The sequence below is a fragment of the Microcaecilia unicolor genome, chromosome 3, assembly GCF_901765095.1.
Source record: "Microcaecilia unicolor chromosome 3, aMicUni1.1, whole genome shotgun sequence".
Taxonomy (NCBI): Eukaryota; Metazoa; Chordata; class Amphibia; order Gymnophiona; family Siphonopidae; genus Microcaecilia; species Microcaecilia unicolor.
Window position 1 is genome coordinate 512080806 of NC_044033.1, and position 12680 is coordinate 512093485.

The 12680-nt window shown below is 45.5% G+C and overlaps 1 protein-coding gene across 2 annotated transcripts in view; it reads right to left on the minus strand.

Moving 5' to 3' along the window:
- Nucleotides 1-6965, minus strand: part of FAXC (failed axon connections homolog, metaxin like GST domain containing) — a 38443-nt gene extending 31478 nt beyond the window's left edge. For both annotated transcript variants that reach the window (XR_003941369.1, XM_030195652.1), the window contains exon 1: nucleotides 6683-6965. Coding sequence is in view for 1 of the 2 variants with exons in the window: in XM_030195652.1 (XP_030051512.1) it covers nucleotides 6683-6963 (281 nt within the window). In the remaining variant the exon portion in view is untranslated. The remainder of the gene's footprint in view (nucleotides 1-6682) is intronic.
- Between the last annotated feature and the right edge of the window lie 5715 nt (nucleotides 6966-12680).

Below are 12680 nucleotides of genomic sequence, written 5' to 3' on the forward strand. Positions count from 1 at the left end.
AGAAATGAAGGGACCACAAAAAAAAAACAAAGTAGTGTAGCCAACACAACTCTTCCAAAGGAAAACAGGAGAACGACTTAGGGCCCTGTTTACTAAGCAGCGTTATAGGCGTGTTAACGTTTTTAACGCGCGCTAACCGTGTACGTGCCTACAATATCCCTTTAGGCGCCTACATGTAGTGTAGGTGCGCTAAAAACACTAATGCACCTTAGTAAACAGGGCCTAAGTGAGAAAAGACGACTTTATTCCTGGTGGGACCCGACACGGCACTGTGTTTCGGCCAAGTGTCTGCCTCAGGGGTCTGTTCAAAAGGTCTCAATGGGACAGTGCTTATATAGACCAAAAAAACCAAGCTGTCTTTAAACCAAGTCCACTTTTTACCGCAGCTTAGTAAAAGGACCCCTAAGATATTATTTACTTATTGGACAGAAAGGATAGGGTTAAACGGTCATTTCTCTCAACGGAGGAGGGTGAACAGTGGAGTGCCGCAATGGGATAGTGCTTATATGGACCAAAAAAAACCACGCTGTCTTTAAAAAGACGCAGTAGCTACAACACAGAGATGCCAAATCAAATGGCAAGAGCGTAAAGCAGAATCGCTGCTTTGGCGTCTCCGTGTTCTAGCTACCGCGTCTTTTTAAAGACAGCGTGGTTTTTTTGGTCCATATAAGCACTATCCCATTGCGGCACTCCACTGTCCACCCTCCTCCGTTGAGAGAAATGACCCTTTAACCCTATCCTTTCTGTCCAATAAGTAAATAATATCTTAGGGGTCCTTTTACTAAGCTGCGGTAAAAAGTGGACTTGGTTGTGCCCTTGTGTGAGTTTTTCCAGCGTGCTAAGGCCATTTTTACCACAGCAGTAAAATGGCAGATTTTCTATTTTTCCTATTAATGGCCATGCGCCAATGTTGCCATTAGCATGCGGCTATTGAAAAGAATGAATACATGAGCACTCACCAGCGTATTTTGTAGGTGGTAAGGGCTCATGCGGTAATTTTGCATTAACCAGTTAGTACGTGGTAATGTCAGTGCGCTAACTGATTCGTACAGGAAAGCCAACTCCGAAAATATGCAAATACATGCGAATACTGCAAGCCACATTATAGCTGGAAAAATAAATCAGGCAAAATGCTAAAGTTATTTTAACGTCCCAGGAGTATCAAGGTACAAAGCAACAGCCCAATGTGCCTGGTCACCTTTAAAGGCGCTTACACTTGAGAGAGGCAGCAGTTGTTTTGATCTTCTCAATCCCCCCCCCCCCCTCCCCGGGAGGCCATAGCACGGCCAGACACCACCTTGAAGACCCCTCTATTCCAGACACCCTTGAATCCTTCCAATTCCAAGCCCTCCTCGAAGCTCCCCCCCACCCCAGCCTACCCTTTAAATCCTTGGTGTAGAGTAGGATCAAGGCACAAGCGATTGCCACTCACTGCTGTCCCTTGCCAAATTAGCACCAGCGACCCCTTGCAGTAGCCTTGCAGTACTACTGTGAGAGGTAAAACTGCCATATAAGGGCAAATGGCAAAAGACCCTCCTTATATGGCACCTTGTCTCTTAGTGGTAGTACTGCAAAAGTACCATTAAGAGTCGCCAGCATCACTTGTAACCTGGCACTGGTAAGGGGCAGGAGTGAGTGGGGATCAGTTTTCTCTGCCCCCACTAGATACCAGGGATTTAAAAGGTGGGCATGGGGGTGGCTTTGGGGCTTTCTTGATTGGAGGAGGGCTCCGGGAGGGGGGGTTTCTAATTGAGGAGGTGTAGGGGCATCTTGACTGGAGGGGGTTTGGGGGGGGGTCTAGCCATGATGTGGCCATGGAAAAGAAAGGAGGCAGCTGTTTTGATAGTGTGTTGGCACCATTAAAAGCCCCCAGTAACACTGGGCAGCAACTTTGTGGCCTGAAGCTCCTGGGATGGAACAATAACGCTGCTCGCAAAATTAACACCATTTATGATCACTATTTATTTATTATTACATTTGTACCCCGCGCTTTCCCACTCAAAGCAGGTTCAATGCGGCTTACATAATAACATGGATTACAGAGTATTGATAGAGAAAATATAGGTTAATTATAGCAGAATAGTAAAAGAGATTGGTAGGTAAAGATGGGGGAGGGTGAAGGGAGTAGGAGAGGTATGAGCAAGGGGTAGATGAGCATTGGAGGAGGGGTAGAGGGGCAGGAGGGGGATGGGACAGGGAAAAGTATAGGGAAATTAGGTGGGAGATACAGTCTGAGTCATTGTCGTTGTCTTCTGGATATGTGTTGGGTAGAAGGGATCCTAGGATTAGATTGGTTCATTTGGGTAGGCTTGCTTGAACAGGTGGGTTTTTAGTGATTTCCGGAAGGGTAAATAGTCGCTGATTGATCGGATGGATCTGGGATTGTACTGCAGGAGTCAGTAACCACAACTTGATAATTTGCTAACTGAAATGTATTACGTTTTTAGGGCCTTTCCAACTGTACCACTGTTCTATAATGCAAGGCCCGGGGGCCAATGGTGGCCTCCATCATCATTTTGTTTATCTTCACTCCTCCCTGCCTCTCTTCTCAAGCTCCAGACAGAAAGCAGAAAGTGGATGGAGGGGGAGAGAAGAGCTGCATGCTTGAAGGCCAAGTCATTTCTTCATGGAAGAAGAGAATGCGTTTGTTGGGTTGCTGGGGATGCATGTCACCGATGTACACTGGACAGCAGTGTCATGGCCCTGCATGGGAAGATATCTGGCAGCTCTCCTTCAGCTCATTTGAATCCAAAGTGGTCCCGACTTAAAAATTAGTGAAGACCACCGAACTATATTAAGCTCCATGTGTTCTGTTCTATTCTGGTACTTATATCCCACTTATATCTACTCAGGAATCAAAGCGGGTAACATAAAGCAAATTCTTAAGGAACAACTAACTTGCCATTAAGAGAGAAGCAGAAATCAAAATTAAAATTCACTAAATAAGATCATAAAATGTACTAAAATGAAAGGTCTTTAAACCTTTACGAAACTGGAAATAGTTAAATAGTGACCTAAACTGCAAAGTTACCATATTCCAAATCTTGTTGGACAGATGGCAAAAGGAACTTACATGAAATTGTTTTAGCTTAATATTTTTAACTGACGGAAACCCCGATTTAAGCATAGAACTAAAATGAAAGCTCAATCTCGAGGAGGAGAAAGGTAACAATTCAATAAGAGATAATGGAGAGTTTCCCCAAAATAATTTTATATACCCAACATGCTATCTTAAATTCCACCCGGGCTTCAACAGGCAACCGATGTCATTTACGCAGCAAAGGGGAGGCCTGATCAAACTTTTTACAGTTATAGATTAAATTAGCCTGAAGACGTTCTGAAGAAGTTAAAGTTTATATTAAAAAAAAACTTATGCTGTAATCCAGCATATAAAACACTACAGTAATCAAGCTGGGTCAAAATCAATGCCTGCATTAGGACCTGAAACATCAAACTGGAAAAGAACAGAAGAGATTTTCTGACTTAATAAAGATCTAGCTTTGGAGAACAAGGTAAGGAGTAGAAATTCAGTGCCATGCATGAGTCTAATAAACCCATGCTGAGAATTATGCAAACTTTGAAAAGAATCCCAAAACTGCATTGCTTGAGAAGCAACTAAAGATTCCAGCAGCTTTGGCTAACCATGGAATGCTTGCTACCAGAAGACAATTTAAGGGTAACAAGAAGTCTAATCGTTTTGATTTGGGAATAGGCATCAAAATAATTTTTTTTCTTGTAAGTAGTTAGCTAAGGTACTACCTCCACAGGTATACTCAACAAAAATGAAAGACAGCTAACAGGCAAAATTTACCAGCTAATGATGTTAGTTTAAACAGCACTTCATTATCCTGAACCATATAGTGAAGGAAGTCCATAATCGTCAACAAAACAAAGGAACTGTCCAGACCATGGTGCTGAACAGCAGTGAAAACAGCTTTAATAATAAAAAAAAATCCTCCTAGGTTAATTGGTCATGCATGTTGACTTTGAATATCATGCTCCCTAGTGTACAGAATAGTTTTAAAGCAGTTATATAATTCAGGTGCTCGTTAACATTATTAAGATCTCTCTTTTTTTATTATGGTATTTAATTCCTAAGAAGATGTTGGTGTTTAAGGTTTTCTCCCATGGAGCACTGTCCTTCTGACCCACCTATAAATTCCAGGATGCCATCAATCAGCCTGATAGATCTGAAGGAGGGATACAGCAAAGGTTACTAGAATTAACTCAATGGAGAAAATTATTTTAAAATGGAGGCCTTAATATACAAAAATTAACACTTTATATTCCTGAAAATGTGCAAAAATGAAGTAAATGCACTAATGCAACAAAAAACAAAACAAATGCATACTCAAATATAAGACCAAGACCAAAACCCAATACAGTCCAAAACAAACAAATTGGTATAATTTGAGAAATGAAGCAATTAGCATTTTATTAACCAACAGGCAGCATTTGGATTTTAGATTGAATTACTCTTCTTTTCAAAGCTGAGTTCAAGACAAATCACATTTAGTTATGGTCTAGGTTTAAGATTCTGGCTCCCACGGGTAGGACTGAAACGAGCAGAGGTGGAAGAGATAAGAATGTCACCAGTGTCCATTTGAAGCAAAAGAGCAGCAGGCCCCCCTTTATCTACTGTAGCACCTTCAAAGTTTGGTGCCCTAGGCAATTGCCTATTTAGTCTATCCATAAATCCAGACCCAAGGTACGGTGTTTTCCTTGATCATAAAGAGCATACAAACTATGGACCAGATTCTATATATCATGCCTAAAAATTCCGCGTCAAAATGAAATTCGCTTAGGCGTACTTTATAAAATAAGCCTAAATTTTCACGCAGTTTATAGAATATGCTGAGTGCCAGTCCACACGACTCAATTTAGTGGTGGCTAATTACGCCAAGTAAAACCTGGTGTAAAGCCCAACGCCTAAATTACACGTGGCGCAGATGTATTCTATAACAACGTGCATAGATTTTAGAAATGCCCATGGCCACACCCACTTTTCAACTATGCGACTTAGAATTTACGCTCAGCACATTATAGAATGCGCTTAGTTTTGTGTGTAAATTCTAATTAATGCCAATTAGTGCTGATAATTGGCTAACATCCAATTATCAGCACTGATTAGCTTGTTAACCAATTAGCTTATATGTATTGCTATGGAATACACTTCAATTTCTGCACAGAAATCTTGGCGTGATGTATAGCAATGTTTCCTAAGTCTGGTCCTGGAGTACCCCCTTGCCAGTCAGGTTTTCAGGATATCCACAATGAATACGCACAAAGAGAGTTGCATATAACAGAGGCCGTGTATGCAAATCAAGTTCATGCATATTCGTTGTGGATATCCTGACTGGCAAGGACTTGGGAAATACTGATATATAGAATCTCACAGTATATCGGTACAATGATTTTGTCCACGGCAAAAAAAAATAACATCAGTGGGAGAAGCTGATTTTAAACGACTTCCCTCATTTCAGCCCCCTGCAAAATAATGCTGGGCAGACTTATACAGTCTGTGCCAGAGCTGGTGGTGGGAGGCGGGGCTGGTGGTTGGGAGGCGGGGATAGTGCTGGGCAGACTTATACAGTCTGTGCCAGAGCCGGTGGTGGGAGGTGAGGCTGGTGGTTGGGAGGCGGGGATAGTGCTGGGCTGACTTATACAGTCTGTGCCAGAGCCGGTGGTGGGAGGCGGGGCTGGTGCTGGGCAGACTTATACGGTCTGTACCAGAGCAGGTGGTGGGAGGCGGGGCTGGTGGTTGGGAGGTGGGGATAGTGCTGGGCAGACTTGTACGGTCTGTGCCCTGAAGAGGACAGGAACAAATCAAGGTAGGGTATACACAAAAAGTAGCACATATGAGTTTATCTTGTTGGGCAGACTGGATGGACCGTGCAGGTCTTTTTCTGCCGTCATCTACTATGTTACTATGTTACCAAAGCTACCTGACCTCGCACAAACATGGGTGAAGGACTACTTATGGCAATAATGTCGATTCATTTGGTTTGCAAAACTTCCTGCAGGGTGTTTTCACCTTAAATCCTGCCTGAAGTCTACCCTGCAAGACTTTGAGGTCCCTTGTTGCAGCCCTACCCTCCCATGACTGTACCGATCCATATGCAGTTGTTTACTTCAAAAGCTGCTCCTACAAAAAAAAAAAAAAAAAAACCTCTCCCCATGTGTATTACAGCCAGGACTTTCCATTTCCCGGAGTCAGCGGAAGCATTGCATTCCCGAATAAAGACGGTAATAAGAAGATGTAGCAGATCCGGCTGTGAAATCATCACCAACAATGAGCTGGCATTTTCCAAGAATTTTAGGAAAGATGCTCCCGATAGCTTTTACCTCCAATCCTTCTCCCTGACACTTACTTGTCTGCAAAGAGACAGTTAAGAAATAACATACATTGCACTGGCTGCACCGGGAATCTTCAAAAAGGCGATCTATAAATCCAAATACATACAGTACATTCATTAGGGGGGGGGGGGGGAAGACGGCACTGATAACATTATAAAATTATGTTCACTCCCAAGCAATGAGAGAATAATTGTAGAATAAGGACGGAGATGTTTACAAACAAGGTCAAGGAGGGCAAAGGTATCTCAGATGCCCCCCCCCCCATATTATTATTATTATTGCACTGCAAGAGAGCCCCCCCCCCCCCGAAGGGTCCGTCTCTCACCTGATGGCCAGCAGCTCGTGGATCAGGTAGGCGGCGGCGGCCAGCAGGGCCCCCCCGGTCACATAGAGGGTTTTCTTCCACCAGGAGTCGGGTCCCAGCCCGGCCATGACGCCGCCCGAGTCGTGCAGAGAGAAGGCGACGATGTCCCCATAGAAGGCGCAGGGCTCGTCCGAGCCTCCTCCTCCTCCTCCCCCCGCAGCCCAGCCCAGGGCCAGGCTCTGGTTCCGACTCAGATCCACCACACAGGCGCGGGACGAGGCGAAGCCCACACCCCAGTGCATGCTGCGGGGGGGGGGGGGGGGGGGGAGGCCGCCGCCCTCGCCCGCCCCTTTCCTGGGCTCCTGGGCTCGGCCTTAGGTCATGCCGGTGCCGCAGAAGGCCTGAGAGCAGAGACGGTACCTGCTGCCTCCTTGGGCAGCGATCGGGAAGGGGGCGATTTGCCTGGTGGTGGTGGTGGAGATGGGCAGGGCTGATGCCACTGCTGCCAAAAACCAGCCCATCTCACTCTCTCTCTCTCTCTCTCTCCACCTTGCATGGGGGAGGGGGAGCCTGCAAATGGCCTCACACAGGTTTTCTGCTTTCAGTGCTGACATCATTTTAGAAGCAACAGAGATTTGAATGTTGATGTGAGAGGCAGGGCCCAGCTACATCTGCCCATTGTACCTAGTGATGCAGTACCAGATTTTCACCTTTACCTTTTTTTGTGGCTTAGTGGTTAGTGCAGTGAGCTTTGATCCTGGGGAACTGAGTTCGAGTCCCACTGTAGCTGTTTGTGACCCTGGGCAAATCACTTAACCCTCCATTGCCCCTGGTACAAAATAAGTACCTGAATGTATATAAACTGCTTTGAATGTAGTTGCAAAAACCTCAGAAAGGCGGTATATCAAGTCCCATTTCCCTTTCACTATCTCAGATTCTAAATGGAATGTTGCTACTATCTAAGATTCTACATGGAATGTTGGCTACTGTTTGAGATTCTACATGGAATTTTGCTATTCCACTAGCAAAAAAGCGAAGATGACTAACAAAAACAAAAATAATCAAAAATTAAAAACAAGAAAAAAAATCAAATTTGTATTTAAAAATACATATACATAAAAAAAAATAAAAAATATGGAAAAGACGACACTTGTTAATAAAAAAATTAAAACACTTTATTAGCCAAAGGATAGCAGGGAGAAAGGGACTCGACACAGCTGTGTTTCGGCCGTACAGGCCTGCGTCAGGAGTCTTCTCACCGTGTGTTGATTTTTAATTCTATCCAATTGTAAAGGGAATATGTGTGTCTCTTTTTAAACTGTAGCGTTAAATGATCCTTGAAACAAAGTGAAGCAAAAAGCATCAGAGCAGCGTCTCCTCTCTGTAAAATCAAACAGACTGGTTTCTTCTGTTTTTTGTGCTATTCCACTAGCAACATTCCATGTAGAAGCCTGCCCTTGCAGATCACCAATGCAGCTGCGCAGACTTCGGTTTCTGTGAGTCTGACTTCCTGCACGGAATGTTGCTAATGGAGGAGTAGCCCAGTAGTTAGTGCAGCGGTCTCTGATTCTGGGGAACTGGGTTCAATTCCCACTGCAGCTCCTTGTGACTCTGGGCAAGTCACTTAACCCTCCATTGCCCCTGGTACAAAATAAGTACCTGAATATATGTAAACCGCTTTGAATGTAGTTGCAAAATACCACAGAAAGGCAGTATATTACGTCCCATTTCCCTTGGAGATTCTAGATGGAATGTTGCTACTATTGAGATTCTGTTGCTACTATTTGAGATTCTAGATGGAATGTTAATGTCGCTATTCCACTAGCAACATTCCATGTAGAAGCCTGCCCTTGCAGATCAGCAACGCGGCCGCGCAGGCTTCTCTTTCTGTGAGTCTGATGTCCTGCACGTACGTGCAGGACGTCAGACTCACAGAAACAGAAGCCTGCGTGGCCGCATTAGTGATCTGCAAGGGCAGACGTCTACATGGAATGTTGCTAGTGGAGGAGTAGCCTAGTGGTTAGTGCAGTGGACATTGATCCTGGGGAACTGGGTTCAATTCCCACTGCAGCTCCTTGTGACTCTGGCCAAGTCACTTAACCCTCCATTGCCCCTGGTAGAAAATAAGTACCTGAATATATGTAAACCGCTTTGAATGTAGTTGCAAAAACCTCAGAAAGGCGGTATATCAAGTCCCATTTCCCTTTCCCTTCAACTGAGGCTCCCTTGGAGGACACTCAAGCTCTGCTGAGTTCCCTTATTCTTTCTCTCTCCATCACTCACACACACTTGGCTGCCCTGGGTATGGCCAAGGCATAAGTATTAGGCACCTTAGGCCAACTTCATCCTAGTCCCCCCCCCCCCCCCCCCTATTAATTTTCAGAATCTGATTCCTAGCCCGTTGGCTCCCCCCTCCAAGAGTTTGATAAACTGTAATCATGATCATCCTACAACAATTCTATTAAACAAAACTAAGAATTGGAAATGTAACTCACATTGAGCTACTACTGAAAAAGGTGTGAGCAAAATCCAAATAAATTAATAAGATAGACATCATAGTTGTAAATATTTGCCGTTTTGTTTTATCATAAATGTATGCACTGATGGTTCTTTGTGTGTCTTTTATAACTTGTTTTGCTTTGAGTACCGCTGCTCTCCCCCCTCCCTTGAAACTGCTTCCCTAGGCAACTGCCTAGTCTTGTCTAACGGTTGGTCATGCCCTGGCCACGCAGTACACACATCTTTCTTTTGGTGAAGATTTCTTACTATCAGGCGCAGACCCCCACCAGCCACTGCCCGACACCTCCCTAGCAACGTCCGGCTGCCCCCTACCACTACAGCCAACGCCCCTGCTGCCCTGGTCCTACCTGAGAGCCCTGGTGAACTAGTTGTCTCTGCGGGGGGGGGGGGGGGAAGCATGTTCTTTCCTGCCCACTGCGCTGCCGGGGTGCAGCCATGTTTTCAAAATGGCGACCGAGACTTCTGCATGGAGTCTCGGCCGACATTTTTAAACTATGACAGTGCCAGGCAGGGGGAATAGCAGCAGCACAACTGGCAGGAAAGATCATTCCCCCCCCCCCCCCCGGCAGAGGCCACTAGATCACCAGTGATGCCCCTTTAAAGGTAGAACCGGGGAAGGCTGTAGTGCGCGGCAGGCATCCGGGCAGTCCCCTGCTTACTACAGACTCTTTCTCAACCTCCTATTCTGACGCTCTGTCCAGAACATCCTATGCGCTGAAAATGTTCAGTTATCGATACATTTTTAAAAGGTAAAGTTAAACCATAAATGTTTTGCACAAAAGAGAAAACCTGCCAGGGTTCCATCAGCCTAACAGGGGACCCTTTTACTGAGCTGCGGTAAAAAGGGACCCTGCGCTAGCGGCAATGCATGCTTTTGCTGTGCGCCAGGTGAAGAAGTGGCAGCACGGTTATGGATCAAGGGATGCTGTTAAAGGTGAAGGCCGACCAAACTAGCAGACAAAGACTGTAGCTAGAATGGAATGTGAACAGGAGTTCAGGGAAAAGAACATGAGGTAACAGACAAAGTAGCAGGGAGGTTTTGGCTGAAGAACAAGAGAGAAAGTTGATAAGTGAAAAGAATGAAGTAACATGGACCAATGGAGTGGCCTAGTGGTTAGGGTGGTGGACTTTGGTCCTGCGGAACTGAGTTCAATTCCCACTTCAGGCACAGGCAGCTCCTTGTGACTCTGGGCAAGTCACGTAACCCTCCATTGTCCCATGTAAGCCGCATTGAGCCTGCCATGAGTGGGAAAGCGCAGGGTACAAATGTAACAAAAATAAAATAGATACTATTGGAGATTCTACATGGAATGTTGCTACTATTGGAGATTCTACATGGAAAGTTGTTATTCCACTAGCAACATTCCATGTAGAAGGCTGCGCAGGCTTCTGTTTCTGTGAGTCTGATGTCCTCAGACTCACAGAAGCAGAAGCCTGCGTGGCCACATTGGTGATCTGCAAGGGCCGACTGCTAGTGGAATAGCAACATTCCATGTAGAATCTCAAATAGTAGCAACAGTGGAGGAGTGGCCTAGTGGTTAGGGTGGTGGACTTTGGTCCTGAGGAACTGAGTTTGATTCCCACTTCAGGCACAGGCAGCTCCTTGTGACTCTGGGCAAGTCACTTAACCCTCCATTGCCCCAGGTACAAATAAGTACCTGTAAGCCACATTGAGCCTGCCATGAGTGGGAAAGCACTGGGTACAAATGTAATAAAAATGTCTTTTATGAAAAGGCTTTGTATAGAAGCAGCAGCCTGATTAGTAAATGTTTGAGACAGTCTCAGCCAATACTTTTGTACAAGCAGAACTGTACTCCTATGAGAAAATTTATTTTATTCCTGTATACTCTATTGGTAAGTTAATAAATTACTTTTCTCATACGTTACGTGGCCCGGTCTTTTATCATTCCAATCTTTTACCGGGATACGTATGATTATTAGGAAGGTGGTAAAAAGACCGAATTCTTAATTACACGGGGCACTTTTTACCGCAACGGGTAAAAAGACCGAAAAAAAGAAATGGCCGTGTAGTAAGTTTTAGCGTAATATTCTGTTAATCTCAAGAAATTAATTGTTTACAGAATCACTTTCCACTTGACACAGATGCTTTTTGTTCAAACACTAAGGTTTTCTTGGGTTACTTTTGCTGGCTGCAGTAATGTACTTCAGGTACTCTAAATTGATTTTCCAAACATGGCAGCAGATGAAAGATTACAAGAACTCAAATCATCCAGCTTCTCTTTATGACTTAGATCTAGCACAGATACAGTGAAACACTCCAGTAGGAAGTCAGTGGTGAAAATCAAGGACTTTTCTGCTTGCCTTTTTGGTTTTTTTTTAACTGATAGAAGACTTACGAAAAAAAAAGACATAGGAAAAAACATAAAAGATAGTTACTCCGACTGAAAACAGGAAACACCAGCCAGGAAAGGTAGAGAATTGAAATGTATCTGCAGCTAAAGTCTAAGGGGTCCTTTTGCTAAGGTGCGTTGAAATGTGGCCTGCGCTGGTGCAGACGCGAGTATTGGATGCACGCAGGTCCATTTTTCAGTGCACCTGCAAAAAAAGACCTTTTTTCTTGTCCGAATATGGACGTGCGGCAAAATGAAAATTGTTGCGTGTTCATTTTGGGCCTGAGACCTTACCGCCACCCATTCACTTAGCGGTAAGGTCTCACGCGTTAAGTGAGCAGCAGGGGCATAGCCAGACTTTTGGTAGGAGGAGGGTCCAGAGCCCGAGGTGAGGGGGCACATTTTAGCCCCCCCTTGACACTGCTGACCCCCCCGCCACTTTTAACCCTCCCCCCGGTGCCCCTCCCCTTTGAACCCCCCCTTCCCGCCGCCATCAGGTACCTGTACTGGCGGAGGTCACCAACCCCCAGCAGCCGAAGTCCTCTTCAGCACTGGTCTCCGGGCCGGCGCATTGCTGCAGCTGATCTGGATGGAAGGATTCTGTTTCTGTGTGAGTCGTCCTGACATCCCTAACTGCACATAGGAACTTCGGTTGGCGGGGGTTGGGGACCACCGCCAGCACAGGTACCTGACGTTGGCTGCGGGGGAGGGTTGGTGGCGGGGGCAAGGGGGGTCAAAAGGCTTGGCACAAGAACTTTTATTGCACCAAAAAGGATGACGAGCCTTCTTAGGTGCAGACAATTGCACTGAAATGTCCTCAAGCTTCTTGCACTTTGGAGTTACATGATGGCTATGGTCCCTCTGTGGTTAGAGGTGGACTCTGAACCAGGCAGTTCTGATCTGTTCTGCACCCAGGCCATATGCACTTTACGTTAAGTCTCAGTCAAGTTTTACACCTTCAAGGAAGTAGGACACTGCATGATCCCAAGACCTCTCGGTATCGTTTTCAGGCCACTGCATGAGGAGATGGAAGCAGTGGCACTCCTTAGTCGGCTGCCACCCAGGGTGGATCGCTGCTGCGCCCCCCCCCCCCCTCCCCAGGGTGTAGCGTCGTCTGTTCCTCCTGGGTGCAGCACTACACCCCTCCC